This window comes from Chanodichthys erythropterus, chromosome 19 (genome assembly GCF_024489055.1).
Source record: "Chanodichthys erythropterus isolate Z2021 chromosome 19, ASM2448905v1, whole genome shotgun sequence".
NCBI lineage: Eukaryota > Metazoa > Chordata > Actinopteri > Cypriniformes > Xenocyprididae > Chanodichthys > Chanodichthys erythropterus.
Window position 1 is genome coordinate 3,327,157 of NC_090239.1, and position 25,205 is coordinate 3,352,361.

A 25,205-nucleotide genomic window follows, 5' to 3' on the forward strand; every position below is an offset into this window, starting at 1 on the left:
ACACACACACACACACACACACACACACACACACACACACACACACACACACACACACACACACACTATTTTTGTTTCCATATGTAATACATTATATAATATAGAATAATTATATATAACTTATACAGTATATAGGAAATGAAATAATACATTAAAAATATTTTAGAAAAAACTAACATATAAAAACAATAAAATATTTTATAAAATCTTTTAGAAAATAAAATCAAGTAAAATCAAGTAAAATTAGTAAAATTATAGACTGTTATAAAAATAAATTTTCAATATAATTCATCAAGTGTGCAGTAAGTGTCTTAAAAGTTTGAGTGCTAAAGCTCAGGGGAAAGGTCTTTCAAGTAATTCTCAGTTTTTAATTCTCATGTTTATATAACTCTTTAATTGGTCATTGTTTGGTTTTCAACAATGGTTCTCACAATACATGTATGTGGCAGCTGCTTGCTTTACAAAGATCTATTAAATATTACAAGCCCCAATTAATTCTGCAAATAAATGCTATATATACTAGTGGTTGTATAATTTTCATCTGGTAAAGTCATCATAACTCAAATATAACCGCTAATTTTCATTCCAGCATTGAAGTGTAAAAAGGAGTGTGTTGTGATTCATGAAAACCAGTAAATCCGTGAGCTGTGAAGTGAACGTCTGTTCAGAATTGTTTGACTAGGCTTCTAGACTTTTTAAAATAAATATTTACAGTATATATTAAGAGTATTAATACGACAGTATCCAGTCAGGACAGACCATCATGAAGGTGACCCTTGTCTTCATCATGTATTCAGCATCACTCCTCTCACTCTCAATGGAAACTGCCTCTTATTGTTTTCAGTGACTTTAATTGAAATAAAAGGCTGGACTCATCTTTGTTAGGCTTCATGTTGAGAAGAATTAGGGTCGTAACGCCTAACAAGCTTTTTCACCTGTGCTGCGGTTTTAAAGAGAAAAGCTGATAAGCGTCTAATTAAATGAAAACACTCGACTTCCACACAGAGAAGATATCTCTGCGCCATGACATCTGCTGAGCTGAAGAATCGCAGGGGTTTAATTCAAGCAACATCAGGTTAAATCTTTTTCAAGGGAGAATAAAGCCTGTTTCTGAATTGTAAATTGCAAAAATGAATCTCTGGTGTGTAAAAAGTCAAGTTTGTATAGAGAAGATCTGTCAGCCTTTACTCAATGACAACATTCTGACACAACCATCATTCCTGCCATACGAAAACACTTCAGTGCCCGCGGCGAGACTGGATGTGTCCTCACGGTATCCTCAAAGTGACCAAAAAAAAGACTGATCGGTGACCTTGTAGCTTCACCAAACAGAACAGGTTTACTGAACACTACACCTGTCTGTCATTGGTCAGGCAAACAAGTAAGTAAGTTTGGGACGGGACTAAGTCAATGTTACTGTGTTGGGCTGTTTGAGAAACCAACTTTAAAAGGAATCCATTTTATTTCCACAATGTGACATATTTCAAATAAAATACAATAAAATAAAATACAATGCAATAAAAATGTTGTATAAAATAAATAAAATACAATAAAAATCCTTTAAAAACAATAAAAATAAAAAATAAAATATGGGCTGGATAGTGCAAGTCTAGTGTGACTATAAAAAAAAAAACACCTGAGGGAAAGTCTTGCAAATATTCTCATATTTTTTTATTTTCATAACTCTTTAATTACTCATTCTTTGGCCTGTCATTGGTCAGGCAAACAGTCCCGCCCCAAACCTAGTCAATGTTACTGTGTTGGGCTGTTTGAGAAACCAACCCTAAAAAATAATAAAAATAAATAAATAAATAAAATAATAATAAAAAAGAAATAAATAAATGAATAAATAATAATAATAATAATAATAATAAAGAAACCAGCACATTTTATTAATGTGACATATTTTAAAAAATAAGTCACATAAAATGTAAAAATATAAAGATAAGAAGTCATTAAGTGTGCAGTAAACTTTATCATACTTTATATATTTATTTCTGTAATGTGACGCATTTCAAAGTGAAACAAGAAATAATTATTTGGATTTATCGTGAATGTGAGTTTATTAAAATGGCTTAATTGTGGTTCAATGTTTATGTCATGACTTTAAAGAGGTCAGTAACATTGAGACATGAAGTATTTGTTTTGTCCTAAAGTTACTTCCAGTTACCAAGGTTTAGCTAGTCACAAAAAAGTCAAAAAAGCCCCTCCTCCTACATGTTTATAATATTCTGGTGTCTACAAATGGTCCCTCTTTTATTCATGATGGATAAAAACACAACAACCCTACATTGTTTACATCTAAATATTCAGTAATATTAAAAAGTATGTCACATTAGAGAAGATAAACACGTTGCATACGTTTCTGCATATAAAAAAAATCTGAAAGCTGTAATGTTTGCAGGTTTGTGGTTTTGTTTAACTCACCCTTCTGATGTGAGAGCTGAAGACGTCTCCTGTAGTGTTTGCCATCTCTGTGGGGTATGAAATATTGTGACCGTGTCCACAGGTTCCCTGGGTGAATTTAAGATGTTCTCCTCTGTAAAGACGATGTGTGTTTCCCTCCTGCATGGGCTCCAGTACATATACTTCATGTTCAAGTGAAATCAGTCCCCTGTAGAACGAGACAATCAACACTGACTGAAGCTGAATTTGTTCATAACAAGAAATAACCAAAAAGAGCAATAAAATTAGTTTACTTGGATTATGAGCAACTTGACATGTAACTTTCATGTCATATATAATGTCTTATATTTTCATCATTTTGTTTGACTGTCAATTTTATCTACAAACAAAATAATACATTCATATTTTTTTTGTCAATTTTTTAAGTAAAATGGTCCTGTCTCACCATAAACAGTGAAATATAGAAATATATGTCAAAATAGAGATAAATAATACTGAATATACTGAATTTATCTATTTGGGGTCTGATTTATTGTCTAGACTATCTACATTTTGCCCCCAAAATAATATTTTGTCACAATTTATAAAATCTCACTAAATCTTGAAGTAAAGAGATGAAGTAAACACAATATGTTCAAGCTTTCAAGTTAGAAAGCAGGACAGTTTTACCTCCTGCTATGAATTAAATTGGTGACATTCATGTGGAACTACTTCTATCAAATTCTATTATATTTACTGTGCTTGCAGTTTTAATGACCTCATATTAATTCAGAGACCATGCAGAATAATTGCATTTATTTGAAAAGCACTTTTCCCTAGTTTTACCAAAAATGTGCTTTCAAATGCTGACATGCACTAATATTTTATGATTATTCAGAAGTACATACAGAAAGACAGACAAAAGGAGCAAGACGGAAGAAGCTTTTACAATATTAACACAAAATTGGGAATAAATGTGAGAAAAACTCTTGTATGAGAGGAAGTGGTTTCTCGTTTTCCCACAAAATAAGACAGAGTGACATTTTGGAAAGCGGCTTAGCTCAGCATCCAAGCCACTGTTGGTCAGCAGACGATCAATTTTGTACAATATTTGGCTAAATAAATCTAACCCCAAGCTCTAATATTACCGCTCTGTGGTTTTTGGATCCACGTCCGCAAACCTTTCTCACACTTTCGAGCCGTACGCTGAATTTAGGTGATATTCTCCTCTGCTGGGAAACGGCCAGTGCTTTGGGCTTTTCCAAGAGTTTTAAAACTACATTCTCCACTGCATGAGATCCCTGTGGAAACCCCACTCAGCCGGACACTGCCAAAAAAATCAGCAGCAATTTGTTTTGGCCCCAGTGCCGAGCGACACCGTTTCTGTCGGAGGAGACCTGTGCATGTGTCTGTCTGCCAGGCGGAGAGAGACAGGTTACTGCGGCACAAAGAGCGAGTCAAGGTGAAATAAAGAGCTGAACAATAAGCGGTGTGACTCTGGGGACGGAGATATGATGCTTTATCACCGTCATAAATCCTGCATGTCCAGGCTGCTCTCATTCTCCCTAGGTTGAAGTGTGAAAATCAGCTTTATGCATCTCTTGTGGCACATGATCAGCTAAATATAAAGTTATTATGGTGATGCTCTGACAGAAACTATTATAGGACTTACCACTTTCCTCCTTTATAGCTGAATCAGATTAGTTTCATAATTGATGTACTCTGCAACATCGACACAGTTATTGAACGAAACTGAATCAGCACTGAACTGACGAACTAAATAACGTCACTATTGTAACGTCACTATTCATAATTGCTGAACTTTACACAGTTATTGAAGTGAAATGAATTGACACTGAACTGAAAAAATGCTTTACAGCAGAATTTGAATTTGTTTTATATTTGATGATGTTCACTGATTGTTTAGGAAGATCATTGATCGTTATTCTCACATTTCCTGTTAGTTTCATGATCACTGTAAAGCTGCTTTGAAACATCTGTAATGTACAAAGCACTATAGAAATAAAGGTGACTTGACATGACACTGTTATTTATGCAAGCTTGTTTCTGCCACTGAATCACAAATAAAAAAGGGAAATTATGACTTTTTAAATCTCACAATTCTGACTTTTTTTAAAAAAAAATCATCTTGTTATTCTGTTTTTTTAATGTATGATATAAAGTCGCAATTGCGAGTTCTAAAGTTGAAATTGTGAGTTATAAAGGCAGAATTGCAAGATATAAACTTGCAGTTGTGAGGGAAAAAAGATAGAATTGCAAAATATAAACTCACAATTGTGTGAAAAAAAAGTAAGAATTGCAAGATACAAACTTGCAATTGCAAGGAAAAAAGGCAGAATTGTGAGATATAAACTCGCAATTGTGAGAAAAAAAGGCAGAATTTCAAAATATAAACTCACAATTGTGAGAAAAAAGGCAGAATTGTGAGATAAAAACTTGCAATTATTTTTTTTTAAATAATTTTATTACTTGGCAGAAACAAGCTTCCATAGTTATTAAACTAAATTGAATCAGCATTGAACAAATTTGATCTAAATAATGACACTATTGTCTTTTTAGAGCTGCTTTACAGCTAAAATTGTATTTGTTTCATAATAAAAAATTTGGTAACATTAATACTGTTATGTTCTTCTGTATTGTGTAAAGTGCTACAGAAATAAATGTAACTTGACTAACAATGTTCCCATGCAACATCACACTCACACATCTGAATGTCCCTTCTCGGGTAATGAAGGCAAACCTAAGCGTCCACTAGAGTGCTTTTTCATAATTAAAACAGGAACCGTAAAGTGTCTCCGGAGGATGCCGAACTTCACATGTCGTTATTAAAATGCCCTTTCCTTAGGCTGTTCTTGATCTTGAGCTCAGTGCATCATGGGAAGATTGTGAGGTCAACTTAATGTACAAATTGTCCCATATAGGGAAGGTGTGACCACTAACTCACCTGAGTCCTGTGCAGGTGCTGAGGCTGACCTCTGACCCCAGGTGTCCCTCCACCTCACCATGATAATAGCAGTGAATCTGGGACACAAAAGACAGGAAGTTACATCAGCACATTTTTTTAAGTCAACAATCTTTCTTCTTGCCATTTTATATGCAACTTAATGCAAAAAAATTACACATAATTACTGTTGGCCAACACAGTAGTTTAAAAAGTAATGGTTTTAGTTTCATGATTGTTTAAAAATGAGCAAAAATCTGCTGTTTTTATTGTGTTGGGCAAAACATATGCAATGCAATACAATGATGACTGAGAGATGAACAAATAAATGTTCATCAAAACCTTTGTACCTCATATGATACTCACATTTGAATGATTTGTCTAAAAATGATGTATGGATAATCAGGTAAACCTTCATCTTGAAATATTACTGACAATATTTAAAGTTCTTCTTACGTTTACTCATTAAAAATCAGTAAAAACTTCAAAGCAAAAAGGCACATTAACCACGACCTGAGGGTGGACATTTGTACATTTGTACTAAAATGTCTTTTACTTTCTAAAAAAGTATAAACTATCAATCAGACGACAGAAGAGCTTTGAAATTTGCATCTCAAATATGACACAGCAGGCTTTATGCTTTTATCACAACATGCCCTGTTATATGTGTGTTAGATGACCAACTTTTTCAGCTGCCTTGTTTCTGGAGGTGTTTTTCTCAAAAGGTAAAGACAAAAAAGCCATGAACCAAACCAATCAGCTCTGAGATGATTTGAGGGGGAAAAAATGTTGAAACCCTGAAGAAAAACAACACAAATGACTGATTACTTTCATTCTTTTATGATGGAATGAACTGCAATCAAATGAAGCACTGCGAATGACATAATCAAATCAGACAGCATGGTAAAACTATTGACTTATAACTCTTGACAGTATGTAAGGGTTAAACCAGAGCGCGGGAACGCGCTCCACACACCGCATGTTCATTTCAGAGATTCACTCCATTTGAATGTGACTTTCATCCCTAAAGCATTGACGTTCATATATGCAATGAGAGGCACTTCAGGACAAAGTAGTTTTGTTTGAGGAAATGAGCAGCACTTGTCTGGTTTGGATTGGGATTGGAGCTGGCAGAGATTTCCAGAGCTTCATCCCTTTGAAAGCTCCTGTCTACAGACCTCAGAAAGAAATACCGTCCTGCTTTTAGTAGTGGTTCAATGATTTTACTCTTCCCTTTTTTAAAGACATTTTCAGTTTCCAAACTTTATTCAGTAACCACAGTGTAAAAGTAAAGCAATGTTACAGTGATTTCACCATGGTGAAAGGGTATTATTGGGCATGATGCAAAGATTTTATTAAACTGCGAAGCAGAACAAATATGATAAAAAAAAGAAAAAAAATATAAATTACTCATAATAATAAAAATAATAATCACAAAAAAGGCTCCACCATTTAAATTAGTGCATTAGCATAAATAAGGTCTTTTTTTTTCATATACTAACATCGTGGCCTAACCAGACGTGATGCAACGCAACGACACGCAATAAAAGGTATCATGTTAATCAGTGTTTTTGTCCTAACCAGCCGTGATGGCGATACTATTTTAGAAACGATTATTTTCTGCGACGTCGCGATTGGAACAACAACACAAAGTATAGCAACGATACTCTCAGGTAATGTTTATGTGCTTTATTTAATGTTAAATTCATGTAATGTGACTTTGAATATCATTTTCTGTGTCTTTTATAGCTGTACTGAAAGCAACAATGCCACAAGAATGTTCAAATTGTCAACTCATTGTGAACAGACAAGTGTATTCTATGACAAATATTGTTTCAGTAACTCAGTAAGTATTTTTAATAATGTTAAAATGGTGTGATATTCATGAATTTTAATATGTACTTTTCTATTTCGTTGCGACTACAGCTGTGATCATTGACTTTATAGCGTCTTATAGTCGCATCGCGTCTGGTGTGAACAGAAATTGTTTGTCGCTGGAATCTCGTCGCAATCTCATCGCATCGAATCTGGTTAGGGCACGGTGTAATGCAATGATAATGGTAATTAAAAATATATATACTATTGCTCAGCAAATAGCTAAAGTTAGTTTTATGGTCAATCAAATCAATCAATATATCAACTTGCCATTAATATACAGCTTCTGCACTTTAATATGCTCATCCAATCAGATTTTAGAGGAGAACTGTCTGTTTTATAATGCTCATGTTATTTCATATTCATCCCAGTATACCAGTGACATTGAGGTTATTTTAACAGCATGGCCTGGTGTAACTACAGTCCTCAATATATCTTTGAGTCTAAGTCAAAGTAACATGAGGGAATCCATCAGAGCACACGCTGCCCTGAGCTACGGTGTCTATCAGAGCATTGTTTCCTGAGAGCCGTCAGGCAAAAAAGACATTCCACTTCCATTAAAAATAAAACACAGAGCCACTGACATGCCAGCTGCATGAAAATCATAACTCCAAGTATACTGAATGAAAATATGAATATTGAAGACAGTGTAGATTTTAAGAACTCAAATACATATACATTTTGGATAAAATTGTCTGTCTACGAAATGAATGTAAATATAGTGCGTACATACAGTCTATATATATATATATATATATGTTACATGCTACATGGACTTTCAGTTTGTTTGTTGTCATCGGTCACATGTTCCTTTGTTCTAGTTTCCCGCCACAATCAGTATCCATAGACACTAATCCAATTCATCACAGCTGTTTGTCATTTGAGTTAATCAGTCTGTCGTCTATTTAAGTTCCTGTTTCTGTTCAGTTGGTTGTTGGGTGTTGTTTGTGTATACTTTGGCATATGTTCCTGTCCTGTTTCTGTACTCTCCAGTTGGATTATCTAGTAAAAGACTTGTTTTGATCTTACCTCCTCATTGTGTGCTTTATACACCAGTGGTATTGTAACCGAACACCCGACCAGAACAGTAAGCGACGTGTTTGTATTTAGGAATTTCTTTTTGTGTTTTCGTGTTCAGTGTTTTTGTTTCCGTTTTTCACTCATGCTTGCACCATGGACCCATCAGTAAAATTCATCTACCCAGGTGTTTCACTCATGTGCCTTAACCCTCTGGAGTCTGAGGCTGATTTGGGGCCTGGAGAAGTTTTGACATGCCCTGACATTTGTGCTTTTTTCAGTTGTTCATAAACATATTAATGGAAAAAATGTCATCACACTGCATTCAGCACAAACTAGGCTACAATAATATGTGAGGAACATGTATGTACATGTTTGTGTTTTTGAAGGAATAACATTTATGTGTGGTTATTGAAAAAACAAAAAACTTAAGTCACTGAAATAAGGCCAAAAAAAGTATAGTAAATCTGTGTTCACAGAAGACTTCTGGTTATTGGAGGTTGTAGACTAGAGTTTTTGCTTCAAAATTATGTAAAAATTATGCTGCCTACTCCTTCATATAAAACAATATATTGATTTAGTTTTTGTAAGACACTTTTTGCCAAGAAACACATTATGCGAGGAGGCGTGAATCATCATGAATAATGGGCCATTCTCACCTGAGAAGACAAAAGAATTGGTAGATTAATGAGCTGAAATTATTGCATATTAATGAGGCATTAACCATTAACCTTCTGTGATGTCTCAAGCTCATCATGATATATGAAACATACAGAAAAATATTATTACAATATAAAGTAATGGTTTTATATTATACTTTAAAATATAATGTATTTCTGTGATGCAAAGAGTCTGAATATAGGCTTTTAGTTTAAAAGCATGCACATTTGGAGAAATATTGGATTCTCATATGCTTATGTCAATTTTCTATACAGAGGAGTTATATTTATTTAATATTCACTGTCATTACTATGAGCGCTGGTGTTTTTACTTCATCCTTGAAGTCGGAGGGCGCTCTCTGTGCATTTTTAGTCCACAAATTCATCTAAAAGAAGAAGAGGCTATTTCATGAATGGAGTTTCCAATTCATACTGCAGCCGGAGGGCGCTAAAGAAACAAAAACTCATCTAAAATTCATCTAAAGAAGAAAAGAAAACAGGAACTAACTGCATGTCTTCTAGAGATCGCTAACCATGACTTTTACATCCTGATAAACACTTTTCAAGACAATAAATACACGATTGAGACGATGAATGCATGTATTGACTGAATTAGCGTCTGAATAGCGCTGGCTCCGTGGGCGTGGCCGCATTAGCGGATAATGAGCTGAATCACGAATTTCTGACATGGCTCTCTTTTCATACAGATTACATAAACACAGAAGGTTTGTTTTCGATTTGACTTACATAATTTAAAACCTGACATCTTAACGTTTTTTTAGACATAAGTCAAATTTTTTTGTCATTAGTATTCTCTAAGTTACAGTTCATTTTCTGAGAACTATCAGATTGGACTTCATTCAGAGGGAGACGAGAGATCACGCATTAAGTTAGTTTTCTTTATTTTACAAAAAGCACAACATTTTGTTTTTACTCTGAGTGTACACAAATGAAAAAAGATATTCCACAGATTAAAATGGTGTATAACTCTTAATTGTATGTGCTACATTGACAGAGTATTTTGAGTCTCTTTCACACTGATAAGAAAAAAAACATGGTGGTATCGCCGGCGATACCGTCAGACCTCAGAGTGTTAAGCAGGGAGAAAGCTCCCTTGAGGAACATTTAGCAGAATATTTGGGTCTCGCACATCAGACCACCTTCCCGGACTACTGTCTGTGCTCGTTCCTGTACGCTAGACTTAACAACACCACACGAGCACAGCTGTCCGGGGAGGGTGCTCGAGGGAGCTTCATGTCATATGTGGAGTGGGTGCTGGCGTCCTGTGGATCAGCATTCACCGTTGGAGTTGCCGCCAACCCCACTCCCCAGCCAGTGCCCAGCCAGAACCACCCAGACGGCGAGGATTTTCGACCTGAGCCCACCGCAGGTAGAACGACGGAAACCGCTGCGATTGAGCCGCCCACACACACCGGAGCGATCGGGGGTCACATCGCCACGGAGCCCAAGTAGCGTGAACCTGACCAGGTGTGTGAGCCGGCCGAATCTACCATCGCCGAGGGAGTGTTGGTGGACCTCGAGGGGCTGGAAGAGAGCCCCGCCCACCCCCCCGCTACTGAGAGTGAGTTTGGTATGGATACACTGCTGGATATAAAGTGTGGAGAGGAATTTTCTCGCTCCTGTACTGTCCCCTGTAGTGCTGGTCCCGTCCAGTGCACCTCTCCCACTTAAACACCAACCCTCCTGTGACTCACTACTGTCTTTGGATTTTTGCATGGAACTCCAGCCTCCGCTGAACCCGTTCCAGCAGCCCATGAGTACACTTTCTCAGCCCACAACCATCAGTGCCATCCAGTCATCTACGTCTCCCTTTAGTCCCTCAACACCATCTCCTCTCAGTAGCATGGTACCATCTCAGGCCTGCCGGGATCTGTCTCCTCCTGGGCACGAGGAGCCCCAAGCTCCGCCTCCAGCTTCGGACGGTCTCAAGCTGCCTCCTTCCACCCTCGACCTCGGAGGTGACCATCAGCCTTATGACCACACCGGACTCCCTCGGAACATCAGCTCCACCTGGGTCAGACATCGCTGCACCTCCGCTGCGGACCTATGGACCATCCGCTGCTCTCTGGTCCTCCACCCCTTCCACTATGGCTTGCTCCGCCCTACCTCAGGCTCTGTCTCCGCCCTCGGTCACTCCAATGTGTCTTCAGACCTCCGGAACCCCTCCTCGATCACCAAAGGTCGTCACTGCGGCTCCGTCGCGGCCGCTTGGATCATCACCATCTCTCCACCACCTCAGCACGTCGACTACGTGGTGGGCTCCATCTTCGCCGTCGTTGACTGCGGTCCTCCCCATGACGGTCAACAACTACCTTCCATGGCTCCTCCATCAACGCTGCCGTGGGGCACCATCCTGGCTGTGGTCTGCCTCAACATCCTGCAGCCCCTGTTTAAAGCCATCCACCATACTTCACCACCTCCTGCACCACCTTGGACTCCCTTATTCTGCCTCCTCCTGGTGAGCTGTCCGCCTCCTGAACCACCTTCTACATCATCATCTGCATCCCATCTTCATCTTCCCCTCGCGCTACGGCACGAGGACGCACCTTTCTGGGAGGGGGCATAATGTTACATGCACATGGACTTTCAGTTTGTTGTCATCTGTCACATATTCCTTTGTTCTAGTTTCCCGTCACAATCAGTATCCATGGACACTAATCCAATTCATCACAGCTGTCTGTCATTTGAGTTAATCAATAATTGAATGGTGCTCTAAGTGATGTCATGCGTTTTTAGGCCAAAACATTTGTCACATACAGCAAACATCTCCTCACTATCCGCTAGCTGCCTGTCCCCTGAACACACTGTAAAAAAAACGCGGACTCTGTAGTCGCCACAAGCTCCGAAAACGGCAATAAAAACAAACTGGTGCAGCCTGGACCACAAAACTTAGGAGGAGGGAGGGTCTAGCTAGCCTCTGTTTCATTTGACAACACTTCGAACGTCAACAGGAAGTTACATCCACCCAGGATCACTTGGAGCACCTTTAAATTCCTGTTTCTGTTCAGTTGGTTGTTGGGTGTCGTTCGTGTATACTTTATGTTCCTGTACTCTCCAGTTGGATTATCTACTAAAAGACTTGTTTTGATCTTATCTCCTTGTCATGTGCTTTATACACCAGTGGTATTGTAACAATATATATATACCGTTATTAGCGACACCGGTGGCCATTAAGTTAACTACAGCCAGCACCTTATTGCTCTTGCTTGCACTCATGCACACACATGACATACAAGAAACTAAACGTGATTCAATCCCCAATAACCCCAATTCATTGGCATGTTGACAGATGAGGTAATTAAAATGACCTCATTATGATTATAGAGTATATTTGAGACTATAGACTGTATAGATCTGGCTATGTGAGACTAGAATTTGAATTAATCCCTGTTCTTTGCATGATACATTGACATTACAGTACACAATGGCTCTTTCAGCATTATCCTGAACATTGTATAAGCATTCGTTTCATGTGTCATAGAACAGAAGGGAGGTTCACGGGAACAGACGTAACTGTCACATCCTTTGGATTTTCTCGGCAAAAACGCCCAGAGTCCTTCACATAAACTAGTCTAGTGTCTTTCATAGACAGCCTAGGAAGTCGGGGATGGTCCCGTCTTTTAAGTTTCATTATAAGCTCACACAAGTTCACACATTGGCAATAGAACATTTGATGTAAATTTTAGCGGTGAGGTTGCAAACTGCAATATAGAGAAGCTACAGTGGCCAACACAGAACAAAGATATAATCGTCTGAGACAGCAGAGAGTAACCAGTCAAGCGCACTCTGTAGAACACTCCATTTAGGGCTACTGTAGAAACATAGTTGTGTATATTATATTGCATTTCTGTCAATAGATCCTCCTAAAATGTACACATTGCAACTTTAATACATGAACATTCTAACATATAGCCCTTTTAAGAACTCACAAAAATTATTTTATATAATATTAAACGTAATATAATACTATCTGCCACAAGCAACATTTTATGCATGTTACTCTAAAAATTGTATTTACAGCAAATGTAATTAAGGAACTGTAAATGATTTGTTTTCTAAATGATAAATATAACGAATTGCATAAATTCTACCTTTGGCAGAAGCTGGCATAGAAAACACTCTATTCTGAATAGAGTGCTTTATACGCCATCGACATAATAAACGATTATATATATATATATATATATATGTCGATGTCAATGAGGTAAAGGGTAACAGATGGTGTGCGGTCAGTCTCAGGTCCAGTGTTAAATCACTTGGTCACTTCATACTGTGAGCCACAGCTGAGACATGATGAGTGAGATCATACTAAACCTACATTCAACTCCACCCATTTCTAAAAGTCTTAATTTTTGCCATTTTTATTTTTTTATTTTTGTCCACCAACTATATATTATTCAATATAATTCTAAATAAAAAATAAATATTATTATTTGTATTATGATTAATACCAATAACAACAACCATTATCAGTTTATCATTATTAAAAGTATATTTTTTTACTTTCTTAAGGTGTTTTTTTGTTTGTCAATATTGTTTTGATGAATATTACTATTTTCCATTTCTTTATGTAAGCTATTTGTAATCTAAAGTTGACTTTGGATTTCACAAACTCCAGAAGAACATGTATTGCACATGCACTTTCAGTGTTTAGCAAATAAAAGCTCATCTCATGACCTAAAATGAGTCTGACACTCCTGTTCTGAGTCGTTCTTAATCACGTAATATATCTGCGATTTAAGTCCCGCTTGGGTGTTGGGCAGCGTCCGACTGGAGCTACAGGAGTCCATGAGTGAGTCCAAATGGGCCTCAGAGGAGTTCTGCTTAAGGATGAAATAATGGCACCGCATATACAACCATAAAACAGACTTAATGAAAGGCAGAGGAGGTCTGGGAGAACAGACACACACTGACACACTCCTGAAGTCTTTCTGGAACAGAACACAAGCCCATAACTCCCTACACCCTGAGTGAATACACTCCATCTGCCCCAGCGGCCCTGGATCCCATCAGATCAGCACAATTCATCCCGTTTACAGTACAAAATATGCCGTTCTGTTGCCTGGTGCACAAATGTTTGGACACAGCAAATAAGTAAATTACTGTAGAATTCGATCAGTGCTGTTAGGGCTGGGTGTGTATGATATTTTGTGCAATGGTAGAAATGAGTCACACACAGTTTGTGTGATATATGCACGTTATTTACACATTACATTAAAAATTAGGAAATATAACAATTTGATAATTCAGAGCTGGACGCATCCCAGTCCCAGTCAAAATGTGATAGAAACTAAGTTAATTATAATTACTTAATAACTAATTATAATTACTTAATAACTAAGTTATTAAGAGGACTTTGTTAGGCACAGGATGGCAAGTTTAGTTTTATGGTTTTGGAGCAACATCATAGCTTGACACATAAAAGAAATCATATATATTATTAGGTACAGGGCTTGACATTTACTTTTTTACTCACCAGCCAATCCGGCTAGTGGTTTTCCAAAGTTACTCAGCATTTTCACTGGCCACAATTTTGCATCGATACCATGGGGAAAAACTGCTTTATAGATATTTTTTTAATATTATGTCATCATTTGGCAGCAGGTTTATTAGGCTTCGGTCACTTTAAGACCTGACACACGGATCCATTATACTGTTAAACATGCGCTTTCTTTCTCAACTGTTTGCACTCACTTAAAACATAACTGACTGTGTTTACATGAATACTCACCACGACTGGCATTTGACATTATTTTGTGTGTGTTTAACTGTTTAAGCGCAATAAGCAGCAAAAACAAACTCAATTTAGTACTGAGAGTCAGCTTTATGTGTGCGCACTTTGGGTGTGAGCACAAAATATGCGGGAAAGAGGAAAATTATGCAAAATACGTGCAATCCCACACTGAAATTCAAGCTCTGTAACACCAACAATATTCATTCGGAGCTAATCAAAAGGAACGAGTGAGGGAGGTGTGTTAACTCACTGTCGGACAGATGAGAGAGAGAGAGAATGAGCTGGTATTGTGTGTCTGTTCTGCACAAAATGAGTATTGGAAGCGTTTCAGATATTTCATTATTGAAAAATTGATATACATTGCACTTAGTTTATTATTTGAGATGCCTTTTTAAAAGACTACAATTTAAAAAATTTATATTTTATATAAAATTCAACCCACCAAAGTGGCTAGTAGGAATGACGGCGTTAAAAAATCCACCCACATTTGGCGGGTTGGTGGGTGTTAATGTCAAGCCCTGATTTGGTATGTATTTTATCAGTTCATGCATTCTCTGGGAACCCAACCCATGACCTACTGTAGATGTTGTTAATGCGCAACATGGATGATTTTATATAATCATGTCTGCCAATAATCAAGATAAAAATGTGTGTGTGTGTGTGTGTGTGAGTGAGAGAGAGAGAGAGAGAGAGCAAGAGGGAGAGATTGTGTGTGAGAAACATCAATCGCTGCACTTAGGTTGACAGAGCATTTGTCTTGTTTTGTTCTGTTCATCCCAAATCAGTTTGTGAAGTCCAAATTCAGCACTAGTCCCTCCTGATGACATTCAGGTCTAGAAGTGCTGCTGTTTCTGGGTGACCTGCAACTCTTGTTTCCCATCAAAACAAAGCAGGACGCATATTGCCTCACACTGTTGAGAAAATCTACGGAATAAGCTGAAAAAAAAAATCACAATGGTTTATTAAATCTTACCATACTGTGTTGCGCAACACCATATCTAGTGTTTAGCCGACTCTTACTGGATGGAGCATCATGGGAATATTGCCTTTCTTTCTTAATTTCTTTCAAACTACATTTCTAGTAGTCTGAGTGGTTTTAGACTGTTGCTATGCCATCGCTAGGGTGCTCTAAATGGATTTAGACTGTTGCTTTGTTGCTCTGAGTGGTTTTAGACTGTTGCTATGTCATTGCTGGGGTGTTCTGAGTGGCTTTAGACTGTTGCTATGCTGTTGCTAGGGTGGTCCGAGTGGCTGTAAACTGTTGCTATGCCATTGCTGGGGTGTTCTGAGTGGCTTTAGACTGTTGCTATGCTGTTGCTAGGGTGGACCGAGTGGCTTTAGACTGTTGCTATGCCATTGCTGGGGTGTTCTGAGTGGCTTTAGACTATTGCTATGCCATCGCTAGGGTGCTCTAAATGGATTTAGACTGTTGCTTTGTTGCTCTGAGTGGTTTTAGACTGTTGCTATGTCATTGCTGGGGTGTTCTGAGTGCTTTAGACTGTTGCTATGCTGTTGCTAGGGTGGTCCGAGTGGCTGTAAACTGTTGCTATGCCATTGCTGGGGTGTTCTGAGTGGCTTTAGACTGTTGCTATGCTGTTGCTAGGGTGGACCGAGTGGCTTTAGACTGTTGCTATGCCATCGCTAGGGTGCTCTAAATGGATTTAGACTGTTGCTTTGTTGCTCTGAGTGGTTTTAGACTGTTGCTATGTCATTGCTGGGGTGTTCTGAGTGGCTTTAGATTGTTGATATGCTGTTACTAGGGTGGTCCAAGTGGCTTTAGACTGTTGCTATGCCATTGCTATGGTGGTCTAAGTGGCTTTAGACTGTTGCTATGCTGTTGCTAGGGTGTTCTGAGTGGCTTTAGACTGTTGCTATGCTGTTGCTACGGTAGTCCGAGTGGCTTTAGACTGTTGCTATGCCATTGCTGGGGTGTTCTGAGTGGCTTTAGACTGTTACTATGTTGCTCAGAGTGGCTTTAGACTGTTGCTATGCCATTCTGAGTGACTGTAGACTGTTGCTATGCTGTTGCTAGGGTGGTCTGAGTGGCTTTAGGCTGTTGCTATGCACACAGCAACAGCACAGCTGTCCTCATTAAGACACATGATTTGAGGAACATTTAGGATTAGTTACAAGCTAAAGTTCAATACAAAGGGTTAAAGGTTTGTTCAAATCACTAATCCACTAACTCACTATGAGCAATAGTAATAATAAAATTGCCTTCCCTGCTTTCTTTCCTTATCTATTTTTTTATTTTTTTTTATTGTTGTTGTTGTTTTTGTAGGATTTCTGATAGCATGCGTTTTCTTTTCATAAAGGGTTTTGGCTCAAACAGTCTGGTGTGGAAACTGGCGGTCCGCTGGAGAGCAGATTGAGGAGGACAGGGTCAGGGATCCGGAGGTGTTCCTCAGAGGTTTGGACTTACATGCCTTCAGGGCTCAACGTGTCTGTTGCGCTGACTAGTAATCTGAGCTGCAATCTAAACGCTTAAAACGCACAGAGGTGCATCATGGGTGGTTTCTGCTCTCCTGGTGGCCCTCGTTTGACCGCCTCTCCTCTAAAGCTGTTGACACAAGATCATCCAGCAATCGCTGTGGGCGGAGATCAGTGATACGATGGGATCTTAACTACAGGTCTGGTTTAGGTAAAATAGAAGGTCTGAAAGAAGCAGAGGCAGGAAAGAAATGTAGGCTGTGTGTCAATCATGACTTTAAAATATATGCTTTAAACCACTCAGGCGACTGTGAAGATGTCTCAGACATATTGTTATAAAAAAAAATGTCTTTTATCAATATTAATACTTAAATGTTGGTGTGATTAGAACGTTCAGTGTGTCACATGATCAACTTCTAAATTCAAATGTGTTTTATTCACATTAGATGCACATTGTAAAGTTTGCTCTATTCCTCTCCCAGTTTACCGGCCAGTTACTTTCATGTATTTGGGGAGAAGTGGATAAATTTACATGTTGTAAATCCCACCGATCTGATTCTTGCAGCGTAAACTATGCTTTGTTTACATGGTCGATGCCCATTGTTGTTATAGATCAACTAACATGATCACTTTAAACTAACATGATCACAGTTTAAATGACAAAACATTCACTTACACACATTTGACAATTGAATATCAGCCATTTTATGATATATTTAACAAGTTTGTGAATATTTTTTAATAAAAAAGGAAAAATTAAATTAAAGCAATACATCAGTCATCTGGCAGCGGTGTATCTCGTGACAAGCATGACACGTCGCCATGAAAATTATAAGGTGATTCGTTCTTAAATAATGATCGACTCAAAAAACTCATACTGGGGGTTCAGCTAAAATATTTTAAACTTATGTGTGAAAGGGTTAATCAACATTTCTCATGTTTTATTTGCAATCTTAGAATAATTCTTCCCAAAGTTTCTTGCAATGTATTATGAAATTGCATTGAAGGATACGTGTGATGCTGCCTTCAGATTTGATGCAAACAGGGCTTGACAAAAACCCCCGCCAATCCGCCAAATGTGGTAGGACTCCTACTAGCCACTTTGGGGGGTTAAATTTTATATATCAACACATATCGACACATATCGATTTCAACACATATCGATACTGACATCTCTGAAATGCTTCCAATACTCATTTTGCGTAGAACAGATACACAGTACCAGCTTCGCTTTCTCTCTCTCATCTCTCCGACAGCGAGTTGACACACAAACCTGCCTCCCCTCACTCATTTCATTTGCTCCAGATGAATATTGTTGGTGTTACAGGGCTTGAATTTCGGCATGGGATTGCGCGTATTTCTCATAATTTTACTCATTCCCACAGATTTTGTGCTCACACCAAAAGTGCGCGTACATAAAGAGTTATTTTTTGCTGCTCACTGTGCTTAAACTATCAAATACAAACAAAATAATGTCAAAATGCCAGTCTTGGTCATGTAAACACAGTCAGTTATGTTTTAAGTGAACATAAACAGTTGAGAAAGAAAGCGCATGTTTAACAGTATAATGGGTCCAAGAGTCAGGTCTTAAAGTGACAGCAGCCTAATAAACCTGCTGCCAAATTATGAGATAATATTAAAAATATCTAGATGGCAGTTTTTCCCCATGGTATCGATGTCAAAATTGTGGCCAGTGAAAATGCTGAGTGGCTAGTAACTTTGGAAAACCACTAGCCACAGTGGCTGGTGAGCAAAAAAGTTAATGCAAACCAGACCAAAGAACCCCTATCAAACTGCCTACATTGGTAGCTTGTTAGGTTTAGTAACAGAGCCTACATTTTTGTAAGGGAATGTCTCAAAAATGTCTCAAGACATAAACAATTCCACCTGATTCACTTCCTCAGTCAAACCAAGAGTTTTCTGACAAACATCAACCCACCAGCTTAAATGAAACACTTCTCCAAGGAGAATAACAGGGGCTTGTTACAGGAAGTGCATGTGTTCTGTAGGCGTAGGGTTAAATCTGGATGGAAACTGTGCTTGCTTGTAATCTTACCGTGACATTGGGTATGGTGGTGACGGCACTTCCATCCTCCAGGTAGTGTGTTTCTGTGTAGTGACTAGCAAACAACCCTCTGCAACACAAACACACAAACAAGTTCCACTCACTCATTTCCTTCAAAATTAAGTGTTTATTTTCCTCTTATCGTGAACAATGCACTGTTTGTCTTCAAAGCTTGCTCATCTCTGACCATTAAAATGAAGTTCCGTCCACTGTCATTCAGAAATGTTACATTATGAGAGTAAGACGAGTTGAGTTCAAAATTTTGTGGTGTGAAACTAAGTGCCTAGATCCTCCTTTTTCCCCATATAATCCGATCAGCTGCAAATGATCACAGATCAAAGACGGGCTACAGAGATCCCCTCAGCCTGTGAAAGGATGCCCTAATTCTCTCTCTTCCTCTCTCTCTCCCTGCTGAGATAATGTTCTGATCAGACCATTACTAACATCTGCACTCGATCGGCCTTCATGCAGCTGTGCTTTCTTAACCAGAACCTGCCTGAGAGAAAGTGACGAACTCATGAAGACAATTACAGCACTGCTGAGTCAGAGAAAAACAACCTCCCCGGAAAACACACAGACTTCTGACAGTATAAGTCCGGTTCACTTCATTACGCCCGCCAACCTTTCCAGGAAGAGACTGCCTATGTTTGGGACGGGTTAATCTAAAATTGATCACAACACACTAAAAATCTGTTCATTTTCTGGTCTGTAGAATACAATGTGGAAATCATTCTGATTACTGTATACTACACATTACACACTAGTTTTCAACTTCCAGAAGAAATGTGCTGTTCTCGCCAAACTTCACCCAAATCGAATTAAATGATCTTAAATCCGACTCCATATGGAGGGCAGAGTGACATTAGTTAGAACGGGGAAATCAATGAAAACCTTGCAGTGAATTTACAATGTTTTCAAGAGACACTTTAAGATAAAAATAGCTTTTAGAATCTAAGAAAACCTCATGGAGGTACATTTCTGCACCCTCAATAACTAGAAAATGAATTTAATTGATTTTTTTTAAAGATTAGACAGATCTTATTATTGAACGTTAATGTCTAATGCATTCTTCTGACAGCAGGAAAATTACTTTCTGATTTATGTTTATTATAAATCCAATATTTCTTATTCTGGATCCCATCCTGAATACTGATTGGTCACTACATCATTCCATCTGTGCTTACATTGAGTATCGTTAAAAAGTTTGGGGTTGGTAAGTTTTTCTGAAAGACGTTTATTTTGAAAGACGTACCATTTATTTCATGAAAAATACAGTATAAACAGTAAAAATGTGAAATATTATTACAATTTAAAATAACAATTTTCTATTGTAATACATTAAATATTCAGCATCATTAATCATTCTAATATACTGATTTGCTGCTCAAAGAAACATTTCTGATTAATCAATGTTGAAAACTGTTCATATTTTTGTGGAAACCATGACCATTTTTTTTTTTTCAGGATTCTTTGATAAATAGAAAGCTCAAAAGAACAGCATTTATTTGAAATAGAAGTCTTTTGAAACATTATAAATGTCTTTGCTGTCGGTTCTGTTCTATTTAATGCATCTTTGCTGCATACAATTAATATAAATAATAATAATAATAATAAACTAAGCCAAACTTATGAGTGTACTCAATTTATCTTCTGTGCAATCAAGTCAAGGAATATTTTATCTTCTTAATGAATTCACTCATGTTTGAATCATGTGTGAGATCTTAATATTCATAATATGCATTCATTTATTTTTATAAAAAGCAATAAGGCACTTGAGGTTGTGTGAATATGAGATTTTTAAAGGGGTTGCAGGAAATCAGCCGTGACTCTATTCATACTGCATCCCGACCTCTTGTCCCTTATCGCTTAATTATAATGGATGTGTGTTTAATTGGTCTCACCTCGCACTATTCACGGCTTACAGGACTGTTTCACATAGTAAATGGGATTAAAAACACATGTAACTACAAAACAGTGTTTGGCCGTGGTGTCTAAAAAACCAGGAAGAGATGAGATGTCTTGAAATCTGCCATGTGATCAGATGTTCTGGCAGATGCTGCTCTTCTGATCACACATGCAGCAGAAGCAGCATTTACAAGCACAAAGTCTTGAAGGAGCAGAAAAACCGATCTGAGGTCCGAACCTCGGCTATAATGATTCCCTCTGGTGGGTTTGGAGGCATATGGTTGAGGCAGGAGGGTCGACTCAACATTGATTGTCTACAGATGCTAGAGACTTGAATTGTCAAAGGCCAAAAATAGAATTTATCCTTTTTCCAAGCTTTTAGCTTAGTAAAAAATATTTACAAATCACGAACTTTGCTCGGGGTTCAACTTCCATTACTTTTCAATGACTTTTCCAGTTATTTGTCAAGGTTTTTAAAAAGGATTTTATAGAGATTGCACTCACAAAGAAAAAAAAATATTGCCAATGAAATTTGAATATACTATAAAAATGAAAAATGAATATACTAGAAACTTTTAAGACTTTGCAAAGGCCTGGAAATGACAATTTTAAAGGGGTGGTTGATTATGATTTCACTTTTTTAACTTTAGTTAGTGTGTAATGTTGCTGTTTGAGCATAAACAACATCTGCAAAGTTACTACGCTCAAAGTTCAATGCAAAGGAGATATTTTCTTTTACAGAATTGTCTGTTTAAGGACAACAAACGGCTGGTAGGGACTACAACAACCCGGGTTAGTGACATCACTAACCCTATAATTTACATAAAACCTGCCCTTGAGAACACGCAACAAAGGGGGCGAGGCCATGTTGGGCTGTGCTGTCATTTTACCATTCAGAAACATCCAGTTTCATTCTAAAAGTTGTAACTTCTTCCCGAGTCTCTCCATCAGTGTCGGTTTGATCAATGTAAGGCTGAACACTGTTACTGACAATCCTCATTTTGGCTTCGTGAGATTCTCCAGCTTTGTTGTTGTTGAGCAAATGAAGCATGAGCTGTTAAAGCTCCGCCCTCTTCTGGAAAGGGGGGCGGGAGCAGCAGCTCATTTGCATTTAAAAACGGCGTGTTTTTGCTCACACCCAAATAGGGCCAAAATTGAAAAGCTATAATAAATTATCTGTGGGGTATTTTGAGCTGAAACTACACACACACATTCTGGGGACACCAGAGACTTATATTACATCTTTAAAAAGAGGCGTTATAGGTCCCCTTTAACATTTTTAATGACCGTGGGAATCTGCGGAGCATTTCCATTAAAAGGAGCATCTAATACGTTCCATAAACTACTAAACAAAACTACTTCTCTACTGAATCAATCAATAATGTTTTTCAGCCATTAAACTAAAGAGGACGATGAAAACCATGTGTGCCCTTCATAATGGAAGATTTATTCATTTAGCAGATGCATTTATTCAAATCAGCTTACAAATGATGAAAAATACAAACATCATCATTAGAAAAACTTCAAAAAAGAAACTTTCAAAGTCAGCAAGAGAAATACTAAATATATTTTGCATTTACAAATGGAAAACTTAGTTTTAGTCCCTCTACTAGTAGACAATCAGTCCAACAGTCGCCTACCAGACCCAAAAATGAACTCGTCATTATTTACTCAGACTATAATTTTAGAAAACTTGGAATATAATCACATGGACCAATTTTATGGTACTTGTTTTACCTTTTTTGGAGCTTTCAGTGTTCACACAGAATTGAATTTTAATTTTTTAGTGAACTTAAACCAGTACGCCACATCATCCCTCCACTACATCAGCAATATCCATCCCAACTCCTCATTACATCTAATTAGATCATCATATGGCATCACCACCATGTCCTTGAGAAGATCTAGTTCCAGTACGACAAACATTCAGTCATGAAACTGGCTAAAAGAGAGGTTAAAAATGACAAACAACCGACAATGTTTCTGTGGCCATTTTCTAATTTATTTTTCAATTATTCACACGAGCAGAAACCAAACAGAGCGAAAGATTACGAAGGAGAAAAAAAAAAACAAGAAATAATTCTACTTTTCATGCTGTGGAAAGATGACTGCAGCAAAGCCACAAGCAGGAAAAACTAATCAAATCATCAGTCACTAGGGGAAAAAGACACAGCAGGGCGCTGTTGTTTCCCCTGGTCACTTAATGTTTTGTGTTCTCGCAAGATAGAAAACTAGAAAGGGACATGACAGGAGTTGGCAGAATAAAAACAACGAGAGAGGTTTCTCTTTCAAGCAAAGAGCTTAAAGGAACAGTTCACCCCAATATGTAAAAACTGTCTTTTTTTTTTACTCACCCTCATGTCATTTAAACTTGAATGCTGTTAATCTTTCTCTTCATAGTCTTTAACACTTAGTCATTGCATCTGTCAAGCTCCAAAAACCAAGGACAAAAAAAACAAAAACACCTTAAAACCATTATAAGCAGTCCAAAGTGTGTTATAGTCACACGACAACATTATGTGATGAACAGACTGAAAATCAAACCTTTATTCACTTATAATCTGATAAGTGAATTATAATCATGAATTTCCATTATCATTAAATAACCTACATTATGTCACTTCAAAAAAACTATTTCATTGGTACAAGGGGAAGAGCTTTGTAAAGATTCTTAAAGAAAAAAAGTCTTCTTCAAGAAAGAAAACAGCATGAATGTCAGGTTGGAACAAGATGAGGGTAAATTATGACAGAATCAGCTATTCTTTTACCATTGCACCCCTGGCAGCTTTAAATGAAGAGCAAACAAACTGGAGCACATGAACCTAATTTTCTTTACATGTGCATCCTGATTCCAATAGTGAAGTAACAGAGACACACACATCCAGACTGGAAGCCGGCCATTCGCTAGAGAAAGAAAGACGGACAAAAGAGAGGAACGAACGACAAGGGGGGCTGGAGGAGGACAGAGTAACAGCCCAAATTATTTTCCAGGCCTTGGCTGACTAAACGTGAATTCAGCTGCAGTGAACTTGTGCCCAGCAAGAACAAAACACAGTTTTCTCATGCTACTTGGGAGAAATCAGGTCACGGCTCGTTCCAGAGCGTCTCCTCTTGCACAGAAATTAGTTCTTCTTTATCATCTTACACATCTGGAGTGTGCTCTTATCTGATAATTGGAAGATGCAGAGTCTCTATTAAATACCTCTGTTTAGCATGCTAAATGAATAACACCTCAAACCATGTGGCATGTTGGGAAGAGGTATGCTCGTACTTTTATAAGCAATCAATTGTGCTAGGTGAAAGATTAAAAAAAAAAAAAAAAAAATCCCACAGAATTACATATAGAGACCACAACAGACTTGGGGCAATATGAAAATGGACATGTGTTTCCATGTTTTATGGGGACTTTCCATAGACATAATGATTTTTATGCTGTACAAAATGTATAATATATCTCCTAACTCTAATTCTAGGGCCCTATAAAATCCATTTTATTTTTTCCCAAATTCCGTTTTTTCCATTTTAATTTTTCTGGATTCCGTCTTTTTTCCCCGTTTTATTTATTTTTTGACTCCATTTTAATGGTTAAATTAAATTTTAGTAATCAAAAAGCATGTCTAATTTATTGAAATAATAAATCTTGTCCGATTTACCAACAATTTAATAAAAGTTTTAAGTTTTTTTTTTTAGGGCCCTACGTTTTATTCTTTCCCCTCAATTTTTATTTTTTACTAAATTCTGTTTTCTGGATTCCATTTTAATGGTTTAATTCCATTTTAAATATCAAAAAGCATGTTTAATTAATTTAATTCTTAAAAACAACAATATTAATTAATTTAAAAATATATATATTTTTTTTTTTTTTCTTCAGAAGTTCTGTTGTTTATTTAAATTTTTTTGGCAATCAAATGAACGCATACCATTTTATTTATCTTTTAATCATGAAATTAAACTTTTTTGTCAAACAATGTGCTGTACAACAGAGCTTTACTGTTAAAATTAAAACATGGAAGAAACACTGAGATTATTGTTTAAAATATATTTTAATAATTTATTATTAAATTAATTTATCTAAATTCTACTGTACAACAGTAATATGTTTCTGTCAAGTTAAATCAAACTTTTATTTTGACGGTTTGCCTAGAGCTTTGA

At 37.3% G+C, this 25,205-nt stretch overlaps 1 protein-coding gene across 2 annotated transcripts in view; it reads right to left on the reverse strand.

Moving 5' to 3' along the window:
• Nucleotides 1-25,205, reverse strand: part of adam12 (ADAM metallopeptidase domain 12) — a 127,694-nt gene that overhangs the window by 48,134 nt on the left and 54,355 nt on the right. Inside the window, exons 4-6 of one of the 2 annotated variants that reach the window (XM_067369625.1) lie at nt 19,140-19,218; nt 5,351-5,427; nt 2,428-2,614 (exon numbers count right to left, since the gene is read on the reverse strand). In XM_067369625.1, the coding sequence (XP_067225726.1) occupies nt 2,428-2,614; nt 5,351-5,427; nt 19,140-19,218 (343 nt within the window). Of the gene's footprint in view, nt 1-2,427; nt 2,615-5,350; nt 5,428-6,031; nt 6,129-19,139; nt 19,219-25,205 lie in introns of those variants that run through there. The other variant, XM_067369626.1, reaches the window with a different exon arrangement.